General features: G+C 40.1%; 1 protein-coding gene across 1 annotated transcript; it reads right to left on the bottom strand.

Annotated features, from left to right (window-relative positions):
• Positions 1-3154: 3154 nt before the first annotated feature.
• On the bottom strand, positions 3155-4168 carry CNR2 (cannabinoid receptor 2). The gene has a single exon (XM_014069004.2). The coding sequence runs from the start codon at positions 4166-4168 to the stop codon at positions 3155-3157; it is 1014 nt and encodes a 337-aa protein (XP_013924479.2).
• Between the last annotated feature and the right edge of the window lie 9205 nt (positions 4169-13373).

Genomic DNA, 13373 nt, shown 5'->3' with positions numbered 1-13373 from the left:
TCCCCATGGGGACTGGCTGGGATTACTTTTGTTGCTGGAAGAGATCCCAGATCTGGAACACCTAATCATTTTTAATGTTACAGGACCTATTTTGCAGGTCCTTCGAGTTCCTTGTTTTTCATGTTCTTGTTAAGTAGGGAGAGTCTGTCTTTTTGTTTGGTCTCTGTAAATTAAGTAAACGTGTTTTAATGGGATTAGGTTAAATTAATTTTGGTTTCTGCCATGAAGAGCATCTGCGCACATCTCTCTCCCCCCCCTCTCCCTCTCTCTCTCTCTCCCCCTCCCTCCCTCCTTCCCTCCCCCCTCTCTCGACAGATAAATCTCACACACACACACACACACACACACACACACATACACACCAGAGGTGGGTTCCTACCGGTTCTAAGCAATATGTTATTTGGAAAAAAGTATTGTTACATTTCTCCTGATCTGTCTTCCTATCACAGACTCTCCCAAATTAATTAAATTACTTAATGGATAAATTATTATAAGACCATTGTGCTGCAGGGAATCTCTTGATTTTAATTATTGCTGATAGCTCTCAGGGTTTTTAAAAAAAACAAAACTCTAGGAACTGGATGCGAGTCAGATTATTACTAGGTATTAATTAAGTTGTTCTAGTACATGTTGTTCTGGCAACCTATTGATCTCCCCCGGAGTTTTCCCCCCAAGTGTAACTTTGGGGAATGTTTGATCTCAGAGCATAACTTTTGCCTGAGGAATGGAAGTACAAGAAGTGTGATCCAAAATCCCTTGGATGACCCCAAAGAGCCCCACTGTGATGGGGTGGGGGCCAAGCTTTTTGCTTTTTGTATTTGGGGTGGTTTTAAAAGCAGGCAGTTGAAAGGCAAAATAGGCACCTTAAACTTTGGAAATGCTTATGTCTCCCTTTGTCCCCTCCTTAAACCCCTCTCCCCAAAGCATCTTAAGGCTCACATATTGTCAGAGCGTTTGCAGCAGGGGTGAAATCCAGCAGGTTCTGGAGAACCGGTAATGGAAATTTTGAGTAGTTCAGAAAAACGGCAAATACCACCTCTGGCTGGCCCCAGAGTGGGGAGGAAATGGGGATTTTGCAGTATCCTTCCCCTGCCACACCCACCAAGCCAAATCCACAGAACCGGTAGTAAAAAAATTGAATTTTACCATTGGCTTGCAGCATGACTACTATTAGGAGACAACCCAGGAGCAAAACACAGCACACAGAGCCTTAGACATTTAACAGTGGTTTATATACAATATACACAGAAATATACGTGGTAGCAAATACCTGACCAGTAATCAATCTTCTTCTTAACTCTACACAGAGAACTTAGCAATGGATACCGGACACAAGGGGAGAGAAACACGCCCTCTCCTAACTGCCTTATATAAACACCTTCTAAAGGGGTAAAGGCTTTTGTGGACCCCTTCATAGTCTTCAACTGGCTATACCCGTGATGGCAAATCTATGACATGCACGCCAAAGTGGCACATGGAGCCATAATTGCTGGCACGGTAGCCTTTAGCTCTGGCACACATGCGTGCGCCCGCCAGCGGATTTTCAGCCTTCCGGAGAGCCTCTGGAGGGGGGGCTGGGGAGGCTGTTTTCGCCCTCCCTCCCCAGGCTTCAGGAAAGGAGCCTGAGGAGGATGAAAACTCTCCCCCGCACAGGGTGGGATAGGGTCGCACAAGCATGTGCAGGTTGATTGGTCACACGCACATGCGTGATAGCAGGCACGCACACAATTTTGGCATGCCTTTAGAAAAAAGTTAGCCATCATTGGGCTATACCAATGCTGATTCATCAGCCGTACATTTCATCAGCTTTACAGCTGATCAGCTCTTAAATCTCAATACCTTAACACTCCTCTCATTTAAAGCTGAACAGCTGATAATCCGAACGTTTTAACATAGTCCTTATACCTTTCCACAGATACAGGCTTTGTTAACATAGCAGCTATATATTACAATCGCTAGAACAATGCTAGATCAGTTGCTCCTTTACAGCTTCTCTTAACATTACCATATTTAATACCTACATGTTTACTTCTACTTCCAACGCAATCTCTTGTCGCCATTGTTATACATGCAGCATTATGTTCAAACACGGGTACAGCATCTTTTACATTTGTCTTGTTCTATTCTGGGCAATGACAACATTTCCTGGTAATTTTGGGTTTCATACCTGACACTGTATGCTCTGACCTCACTTGCAGTTCAGGAGGAATGTCTTTATTACTCCTCTCAGAACTCCTTAACGGTATATGTGCCTACCTTACTGTTTCAGGTCTCTCTATATCTATATCATCTGTGCTTTCATTTTACAGTTGCCAGCTTTACAGCTGATCAGCTCTTAAATATCAATAGCTTAACACATGTCCTATAGCAGAAGGAAGCGTATCCCTTTAGACTCTAGGAAGTTAGCACCCACCCCTCTCCTACAAGAATGAAATATCATGGGAAATATTTAAAAGGCAGAATATTATATTTCCATGGATAAGAAATAGAGAAATGTGTTTTTAGGCAGGAAACAGACTCTTAATAGCCCCCACCTTTGTCAATGGGCCATTAAATGCCTGGGCCAGTCTATTCTACATAACAAACGTAGGATTAGCCTTCTACAGAAACTCACCTGGGAAGATTATATCAGCCAGCAAGGCAACCAAACTTGGACTCAATGCACAGCCTACAGAGTTGCCCTTGAATGGCCCTATGGGAGTCTGGCAACCAATCAGAATGCAAGATCAAGATCAAAGGCCAAAGAGGGCATAAAACCAGGGACTTTCAGCATCTCTGCCCCTTTTTCTTCTTCACCCAACATCTTGAAGCATGTGATCATCCCCCTTTTCCCCAGGACCTCAAACCAGGTGATCCTGTCCACCATTAAAATCATCTTTCCAACCAGCCTCCATGTTTCCAGTGTCTTTTCCCCACTTGGAACTGAACCCAGAAGGACATTTCTTCCAACAAGACTTTAGAGAACAAGAAGGAACCTGTGTCCTTCTGGATATTGCTGATGTGGGATTCCCAAAGTCCATAGTGAAGAATGCTGGGAATTAGAGTTCAAAGATAGCTGGAGAGATGACATTGCTATGAGTTGCTTCCAAATGGAGGAACATCCCCATGTTGATGCCTAGGAACATGGGGGTTAACTTCCAACCGGGATGTACTTTTAAGAGCTTTCTGCTTCCTGGTTAGTCTCTGAATTGCCCAACACCCTCCCCAAACAAGAGCAGCAGATTCTCCTGAGGGAAGAGCTTAGCTCCTTGCTCCGTAGGGCGTAGATAGCTGGGTTCACCATTGAGTTCACCAGGCAGAGGGTGATGCAAAAGGCAAAGGCTACCCTGGTAAACTTGTCCATGACTGAAAAGAGGCTGTAGGCCATGAGTAACAAGCCCGGTAACCAACATATCACCAGAACCATCAGGACAATCGATAGAGTCTTGGCCAGCTTGATGTCAAGTCTCCTCTTTGGGTTTTGTTGGAGTTCTTCCAGATGGTGCTTCTTCATGTTCTCGGTGTGTTGGTGAGCCTTCCAAAGGACGTGCATGTATGCGTAAATGATGGAAGCCAGGAGGACCATCACCAAGATAATCCAGCTTGAGAGGTAGCTGTTAGTCACAAACGGGAACAGCTGGGAGCAGGTAGACTGGAGAGTACAGCAGTTCCATCCCAGAAGAGGCAAGGAGGATAGGAAGAGGGCAGCCACCCACAGCACTAACAGAGCCACCACAGCTCTTCTTCTGGTGACCAACCGCTTGTAGTGGCTGGGTCGGAGGATACAGATGTACCTGTCAAATGCCATCAGGAACAGGCTGCCAAGGGAAGCTGTGAAGGAGGTGTTGACTCCAGTAAGCTTCAGCAAGTATATCTCCTTGGAAGCACTTTTCATGTTATAAACATGGAAGTTAAGGAAGCTGCTCACAAACGTCACGGTCGCCAGTGAGTCTGCCAAGGCCAAGCTGCTGAGAAGGATGTAAGAAGGTTTCTTCCGGAGCTTTGAGGAAGAAAAGATGAGGAACAGTACCAAGAAGTTCTCTACGATGCAGAGCCCACCCACGCTGAAACACAGAACAGCAATAAGGGGTTTTTGTGACTGGCTGAGGACCATGAAGCATTTCAGATATAGGAAGGTGGTGTTGCATTGAAGGTCAGTGAATATTTCGGTCCGCTTGCATTCTTCCATCCTGGGGAACTTGAGACTACGCAGGTATTTTTCAGAAAAAGTTTGTCTTCTTTGTGATGCAACTACAAGAGATGGCAACAAGGAAAAATACATGGATCATAGCAAAGGTAACCCTTTTTGCGCAGCCTTGATTTATCCCAACATTTAAAAAACTTGGCAATTTTAAGAGGTGTGGACTTCAACTCTCAGAATTCCCTAGCCAGCATGCAAATTGGGGAAATTGTATCTATATCAGTGATGGGTTTCAAAAATTGTTTGAACCTACTCTGTGACCAGATATGAAGATGCCGATGACACTTGTCAGAACCACCTTAAATTACCTTACACACAGCACTGGCATGCATAAGAATATGATGTAAACTTGTTTTTTAAAAGGCATCTTTGGTTTGTGTTAAAGCAACTTCAACACACGCAATGTTCTGATTGCACCACAAACGCAGTAGTCATCCTTACCTTTCAAAGAGGCACTGAGTTTTATAAATATGAGCATGATAGTGTAGAATAATCATATCCAAGGACCAGTGGTCAAAAATTTTTGAAACCTCTTCTGTAGGTGTGGCCTGCTTTCCGGGTCCACTGGTGGAACCTCTTCTAACCGGTTCGGTAGATTTGATGAACCGGTTCTGCCGAATAGGTGCGAACTGGTAGGAACCCACCTCTGATCTATATTTATTAGTTTGTCAAAAATGTACAAAATAGCAGGTATAAATATAAACATGGATAGAATAGAACGGAATGGAATGGAATGGAATAGAATAGAATAGAATTCTTTATTGGCCAAGTGTGATTGAACACACAAGGAATTTTTCTTTGGTGCAGATGCTCTATGAATATGCTCATATGAACTAAAGAAATGAATATAAATAGATGGGGAGAATAGGACAGGGACCTTAGGCATGCTTGTGCACTTATGCATGCCCCTGTTACAGACCTCTTAGGAATGGGGTGAGGTCCACACTAGACAGTTTAAGGTTGAAGCTGTGAGGGTTTGAAGATGTAACAATGGAGTCAGGTAGAGCATTCCAAGCGTTGACCCCTCTGTTGCTGAAGTCGTATTTTCTGCAATTGAGTTTGGAACGGTTTACCTTGAGTTTGTATCCATTGTTTGCCTGTGTATTATTGTGGTGGAAGCTGAAGTAGTCATTGACAGGTAGGATGTTGTAGCAGACAATTTTGTGTACTATGCTTACTTGCAGGCAAGTAAGAATTCTGGGAGTTGAAGCCCACAAAACTTAAAGTTGCTGGGTTTGATAAAACAATGATTATTCCATGCCCCACCTTATTTTATCTTATTGCCCCACAAACATGCTTTTATGGAGAAGTATTGATCTGGTTTCTGTTTCAGAAAGGGGATCGGATAATCTCTTGTTGGCAGATGAGTGATGATGCAAAGTGGGTTGAGATCCATGGATCACCAACCTTGTAAGTATTGGGAGGGGATTTTTTTAAATAAAGGTTTTGCTTTCATTTATAAGCTCTTTTCAACTGTTTTAATTGGCAACACCTTTAGAGGCTATTAAGGTCTCTGAATTGTATGCAAACTCAGAACAGGTTGCCAGTGATGTTTTTACAAAATGTGTGTGATGCTTTTTGGTTTCTTATTTTATTTTTGCAAAAAAATTTTTTTTTATATATAATAAATTATTTATTTATTTATTTATTTCCAAAACAAACATATATTGTAAAAAGTATATCAGCTGGTTACAAAAAGCTTTTGTGCATCTCTTCCACTGTCATCAAATATAATTCATATTAATTCAAATATCTTAACTCAAATATTTACTATGTTAACATCATCATACCTCCACTTTTATTTGACTACAGTTATTTAAACATCTTTCATCCTTAAATATACCAAGATTCAATCCATAACCACATGCTGGCATTTCATTTACTTATTTATAAAATTAAATAACATTAAATCCTTATATCCTGTTTCAGCTAAACATCCATAATATTTAATACCAAAATTTTCTAATCCTCCATATATATAATTTATTATCATTATCCTTTCTTTATTTAACTATATCCTATATCATAGCATTTTCCCCCATTAGTTAAAATTTAACTGTATATAGTTTTTTATGATACTTATTATTGTTATTAATAATCTTTATAGATAGTCCAATAATATTTCTAACCTTTCCTTCTCATATCCAATTACTTATCATAACAACTCAACATTGTATACATTACTATCATTATCATTTTTTATTTAACTATACCTATTACCAATGGATTTGACTAAGTTTAGCTAATTTTGAATTATAATTATACTTATAATTATGCAAAAATATTTTTAAAAGCTATACAAATTACATTCAAAATATGAAATAGGAAAACTACTAATAATAAAGAAATAGCCACCACCATTAGCAGCAATCTGGATTTAATCCAGTTGTTATTCAGCCTTTAAATTCTACATTTATATTTTTCTGGATATTGATTGATTTTATATTCTCCTATTACATTACTATATAAGGATGCTGATTTTATAAAATATGATTGCTGGTTTTTAAAAATACAAAACAATACATTTTAACAAATCACAAAATATTTGCTTAAAGATTAAATTTACTTTTTAGAAGAAGAGAAAAACACAGAACATGAGAATTCCACCCTTCTTTTATCCCATCCTGTATTTTAAAGAGCTATCCTGTCTATTCAGAATTACTCCCGTAATTACTCCCAGGTAATTCTCCAAAGAGACATTCTGATCAATGTAGAAACATTTTTAATATGGAAAAGATGTTATTTGATTTTAATTCCTCCTTAGATCAATATATCTCTTCAAACTTTTTCCTCATTTAAATCCAGCAACTGAAATTTCTGAAATCTATACGTATACATATACATACATACATACATACATACATACATACATACATACATATATATACACACATACATATACATACATACATACATACATACATACATACAAATATATGTGTGTATGTATGTTCCAGCATAATTCTGGAACCCCTCGAGCAGTTTCAACCAAACTTGCTACACAGATGACTTACTCTCTGGAAAAAACAATGCTGTGGGGATAAGATACCCCCAACATCCCTCGGAATGTGTGTTCTGTTAAAATACAGCCTGTTGTGCCGTAAAATGACTTCTACTGTACAGTGCAGTGGAGTTGCCCTGGTAACGACTTTATAGTATTCCACAAGGGGGTTCTGTCTGATAAGGGGGAAAATCCAACATTAGAAATTACGTTTGGTCCAGACATTTCCCCCCCTAATAAATAAATACCCGGGCAACGCCAGGTTATCAACTAGTTCTCATTAAATCATGGCCATCATCAGTTTCTTTTTAGTTTAAATTTTTAAATTTTTTGTTTGCTGCCCAGTTTCTTGGGTAGATGGGCATTTGTATAGATTTCTTATTTTCGTCTCATTTTATTTTCATCCTGCCTTTTATGTTTTGCTAATTCAAAGTAGCATATATACTTAATGTTCCCACTGTTTTGCCCCCAACAATTACCCTGTTAGGTAGGCTAGACTGATTGAAAGGGAAATTCATTCTGCCAGCTTTCATGCCTAAGAGAGGACCAGAAGTCAAAGTTTCCTAGTCCTGGAGACAGCCACCACATCAAATTGGCACTTGGTGTGTGTATATGTATTGATTGATGGATGGATGTTCTGTGCCACAAATAGGGAACCTGTGGCTTCCCACCCCATTTCTACACTTCCCAAAGTCACCCATAAAATCAAGCACTGTCAACATAGGTTTTGGACATTTTTTCAAGGTTGACCATAGGGAAAATTCTCAACAAATTTTCTGACTACAGAGGAAGTCAGTACTTTTTAACTTCCTGTTTTCCCCAGCATAAACTCTAACCAGAACATCCTTTTAAAGTCTCCTTTGAGGGTATTTATTAAAGAATTTAACTAAGCTAAAATAATTGGAAGATTTATTTCAACTCTTGCTTTGAACTGTATACAATTCTCCTTTTATACTTGCCTTTTCACTTAGCTGCCTGTATCCTTAAAAAAAAAAAAAGATGCCCAATATTTTTTCTCTAGGCCTGGTGAAAAACAGGTCCTAATATCAAATGCATGGAATATTGGTTTGTATTTTAGATTTACTTGTTCATTGGCAACCCTTGACTTCCCAAGCTGAGATACTACGTCCCTCTCCCAAAAATTCAAATTCAGAAAAAGCAGAGCTACTATTTCCAGATGCTGATTAGTAAACAAATAATAGGCAAACCATCTACTTTTTTTCCACATGGATATATTGGATTAAAACCCTCATACGTTTGCCCTGGAAATGCCCCTACTCCTAATTATACAAGTTGGAGCCTCAGACAAATAACAAGAGATTACTCTCCCTCTTAAAGGTTTTTCCCAAATTGTTCTAGTCAGCCACAAAGAATACCACCAGCAAAAAACCTGCATCAATGCACCTCATTCCATCTATTTAATATCTGATGGATTATTTTGCTTAGGGAAGAGCCAAAGTGTGTGTGTGTATGTGTGTATATATATATGTCTATCGGCTACTGTGGAAACGAACAGCTCCAGTCCAGACCCAATTCTCCATGCACAGCAAAATTACAACCATGTTCTGCTATTATTTCTTTTTCCAAGGATTTATTTGATTTACATTCTGTCTTTCCCTTCAGAGAGGCACTCAATCTGGCAAACCTTTTATAAATATAAAACAGTATCAGCCAAAGAAAACAGGCATTCAGATCAACCTGTCCTTAAACCCTCTAACAATGAAATGTCGAAGGAGAAGCTTCTTCACACATTTTCTATATGCTGAAGGGGTAAACGCTAGAGGATCTCCCAAAGGAAGACATTCATTATGACATTCTAACATTGCCCACTTTCCTACAAAGAGAAGAATGATGGGGCAGTGAAGATAGCAGAAAGTAGTGAGTATCAGTACCAGCAAGAAAAGGAGTAATCTTCATTCCAAGGGAAAAAAGAATAAGTCAACATTGCCTTGGTATCTTCAATGGCTAAGACGCTGAGTTTGTCAATCGAATCCCTAGTGCTGTGTTACGGAGTGAGCTCCCATTACTTGTCCCAGCTTCTGCCAACCTAGCAGTTCGAAAGCATGTAAAAATGCAAGTACAAAAATAAGGACCACCTTGGTGGAAAGGTAACAGTGCTCCGTGCACCTTCGGCGTTTAGTCATGCCACATGACAATGGAGACGTCTTCAGACAGTGCTGGCTCTTCGGCTCTGAAACGGAGATAAGCAGTGCCCCCTAGAGTCGGGAACGACTAGCACATATGTGCAAGGGGAACCTTTACCTTTATTCTCATATTTAGAAGGAGTCAGCAGAATCCTAGTGTGTAGCCTTGACCAAGCGTTTTAAGGTTTGAGTTTGCATGTTTCTTGTACCTCAATCTGTTTTTTTTAATCATCTCAGAATGCATTATTTAGAATGTTCTGGTTGAATATTAGGATATTTCTAACAACAAGAACCATTCAACAGTGGAATTCAGGAGTTTGAATTCAGTAGCTCCTTCACTCTAGGATATTATGCATTAGATACAAAATAAAGATAGGATAACAAAAGGAGTGCATTCAGTTGAGCCTCAAGTAAGGCCCTTGGAACAGAGCCCCAAAATCCAAGATTTCTAAGGAGTAGTTGCTGGAACAATGTCTTTCCTACTGTTTTCTGACCATGTCCTAATTATCATATTACATGCTTCTTTGCTGGACTGGAGAACTTTAGTTCAACCATATTTCTTGGTATATAAATAGAAATAATCTTATGGTGGCATCTTCTTCCTGACTTACTCCAGTTTGCAGTTAATAGAATAAAATAGTTGAAAGGACCTGGGAGGTCTTCTACTCCAACGCCCTGCTCAGGCAGGTGACCCTAAACAAATTTTGACAAATGGTTGTCCAGTCCTTTTTTAAAAGTCTCCAATATTGAAGCCCACACAACTTCTGAAGGCAAGTTATTCCACTGGTTGATTGTTCTTGCTGTCAAGAAGTTTCTCCCTAATTCTAGGTTGCTTCTCTCTTTGTTTAATTTCTATCCATTGCTTTTTGTCTGGTACTTTGGAAAATAGGTTGACTGTCTCTTCTTTATAGGAGCCCCTCAAATATTGGAAGACTGCTGTCATGTCACTCCTTATTTTCACTAGACTAGACAAAACTCATTCCTGAAAACGTTGTTCATATCTTTTAGCCTTCAGACCTCCATTTCTCTTCGTTTCTCTTTTCTGCCCTCTTTTCAGAGTTTCAACTTATTTTTTTATAATATGGTGACCAAAACTGGATGCAATAGTCCACGTATGGTCTTACCAAGGCATTACAAAGTAGTAGCACTTCTCGTGGTACATAACTTCTCTTGATATTACCGCTTTAGACAATTAGTTTAATCTCAGGATACTAGACAACTAGTTTAGTTCCCACTCAGACAATCTTACCTTCTTTTTGGATGCTTTTGGAGAGACATCTGTGTCATCTTAGCCCATACCTTAGCAACAGGTTCAAAACAGGCCAGTGATTTGCCAAGATCCCTGAAATTAGGCAGAGAGTTGCATTTCTTCTACTAGGAACAGCAAATTACTTGTGTAGAAAAGCCAAGTTAACTAAAAATGTTTTGAAAGCCGTTGCAATGCAGAATATTGCAGCTTCCTATATATGCCGGCAGTTGCTACATACAGTCATTATGTGTGGATGTCATGTTTTTTTATCTGCGTTCTCATTTTTTCAATGTAGGATCCAGAACACTTTTTCCTCCTTATCTTTAACTCTAGAAGACCAATCCAGGATTGGATGTTTCTAAGTGTAAAAAAAAAAATGCTTAGGACCTACCTGTGCAAGTTTCAGATGTTTGGGGAGGGGCTGGGTTGTTTGAGGGGTTTCTGCAGGATCTTCACCTGTGCTGAGAGAGTGGTGGGAAAGCTTTCTTAAAGTGGTTTGTCCAGCCAGCTGGAGAGCTATGAGGTAGCGGAAAGAATTACCGGTAGTATTTGTAGAACTAAAACCACAAAGTAAGTGTGCACTGGAAGAAGTAAAGCAGAGAAGCAAAAGAAGAGTCGTTATGAGCGGGACGGCAAAAAGATGGAGTGATAGGTCAAAGCGAGAGGTATCTCCAGTGTGATTGTCACTGGACGTTTCCAAGGATAGGATCTGGTGGTGTGATTGGGTTGCACACCCTCCAGGGCTAGGCAATCTTTGTGGCAGGCGGTAGCATCCACAAGAAAGCAAGCAGAAGGAAGTGACTGGAGAGATAATAGAATGTTCTGAGTCAAGGCTGCTCAACAAAGGCAGCTGGAGATATTGTTTTAACATCTGGAAAATGGATTGTTGGTGTGAGGACTAAAATGGGCCAGGTTGGAAGCAAAGGCTTAGTGTTATTGTTACCACAACAACAAACATATGCAAATTCCTTCTCCAGGTTAAAAACAAGTGGATCTTAGTATGCTATAATTCTGCCTGGACGAGAGCAGGAATTTTGAAGCTTCGGTCAGCTATGCATATACAGTAGTGGTCAAAATTGTGGAAACCTTTTGGGAAAAATATATAGTATTTTTGAGGTTGGTGGCGCAGTGGTTAAATGCAGCACTGCAGGCTGACTGCTAGATCAGCAGTTCAGCGGTTCAAATCTCACCGGCTCAGGGTTGACTCAGCCTTCCATCCTTCCGAGGTGGGTAAAATGAGGACCCGGATTGTTGTTGGGGGCAATATGCTGACTCTGTAAACCGCTTAGAGAGGCCTGAAAGGCCTATGAAGCGGTATATAAGTCTACTGTTATTGCTATTGCTATTGCTATTGCTATTGCTATTGGATGGCTAATAACACCACTTTTTGTGGGGAGTAGTACCATAACATTATATATCAATGGAAAGATAATTTAATCAAGAATGCAATGCAATAATTTTTATGAAGGATTTGCTATTGGAATAATAGTTATAAAGAAGAAAAATGAAACACGTGGAACAAATGAGATATACAAAAATTATCACCGTAGAAAAAACAAGGCATACCCATATTATCACCATGTCAGTTAATACTTAGGTGGGTAACCTTTCACATGAATTAAGGCCTTACAGCTGTTATAATGTGAAACCAAGATTGAATGATTGCTTCAATTAACTGGGTTTTATCGCTGGCTATATTTGGCTATAACTTTTCATAGACCACATATCATTCAACAAACGTAGTTGCATTACATTCTTGATTAAATTATCTTTCCATTGATATATAATATTATGGTACTACTCCCCCCTCCAAAAAAAGTGGTGTTATTAGCCATCAAACCTCAAAAATACACTTTTCCTAAAAGGTTTCTACGTTTGGCCACTACTGTATATTGCTTTAATGTTGATAGTAGCTGGTTCTCCTCCTACAATATCTAATCAGGAGTGTCCTTGAAAACTCTGGTTTTGAACCACCAAGATCAGGTATCAACTGGATGAAATTTGTGAGATGGAATTTTTTTTAGGCTTGTGCAACATTCAGAGACTTAAGGTTTACAACATACTTGCATAAATTTGTTGGTTCCTTATTTGCCTCTTCTAGCAGTAAGAAAAAAGCGTCTTCTGCGGTTGGGTGTCATTTTTAAAATTTCTGGACATTTCCCCTTGCGAATTGTGAATGTTGTTCACAGTCACCCATGGCTTAGTCATCTCCTGTTTGGATGATGCCAATGTGCTCTAGGTGGGGCTGCCCTTGAAGACCATTCAAAAGCTACAACTGGCTGAGAAGGCAGCCACATGCACAATTTTGGATGCAATTCAGCCGAGTAACACCAGAACTGCTCTGGTTTTCAGTAGTTTTCTGGGTGCAAGTCAGAGGTGGTATTCAGCCAGTTTCTGGAGAACTGGTAGCGGACATTTTGAGTAGTTCGGAGAACCGGGAAATATCACCTCTGGCTGGCCCTGTCCCCACCTATTCGCTGCCTCCCGAGTCCCAGCTGATTGGCTGGGTCTTCTATTGTCCTGTACAGAAGAATGGAGCTGGAAAGCAGGTTAGTGGGGTGGGGATAGAATGGGGATTTTACAGTATTCTTCTCCTGCCATGCCCACCAAGCCACACCATGCCCACAGAACAGGTAGTAAAGAATTTTTGAATCCCAACACTAGTGCAAGTCAGGGGGCTGGTTGCCACCTTGAAAGCCCTGCCGGGCACAAAGCCAGGCTATCTGCAGGACTGCCTCTCCCCGAGTCTCTCTGCCTGTCCTAGGTAAGATAGGGTGGATGTGCTCCAGGTCTCCTCCC

Source organism: Thamnophis sirtalis, unplaced genomic scaffold (assembly GCF_051295495.1).
Source record: "Thamnophis sirtalis isolate CommonGarterSnake01/CBP01778 unplaced genomic scaffold, rThaSir2_p1.2 scaffold_13, whole genome shotgun sequence".
NCBI classification, from domain to species: Eukaryota; Metazoa; Chordata; class Lepidosauria; order Squamata; family Natricidae; genus Thamnophis; species Thamnophis sirtalis.
Note: the sequence above shows the minus strand (reverse complement) of the source record. Positions and strands in the feature narration are given on the sequence as shown.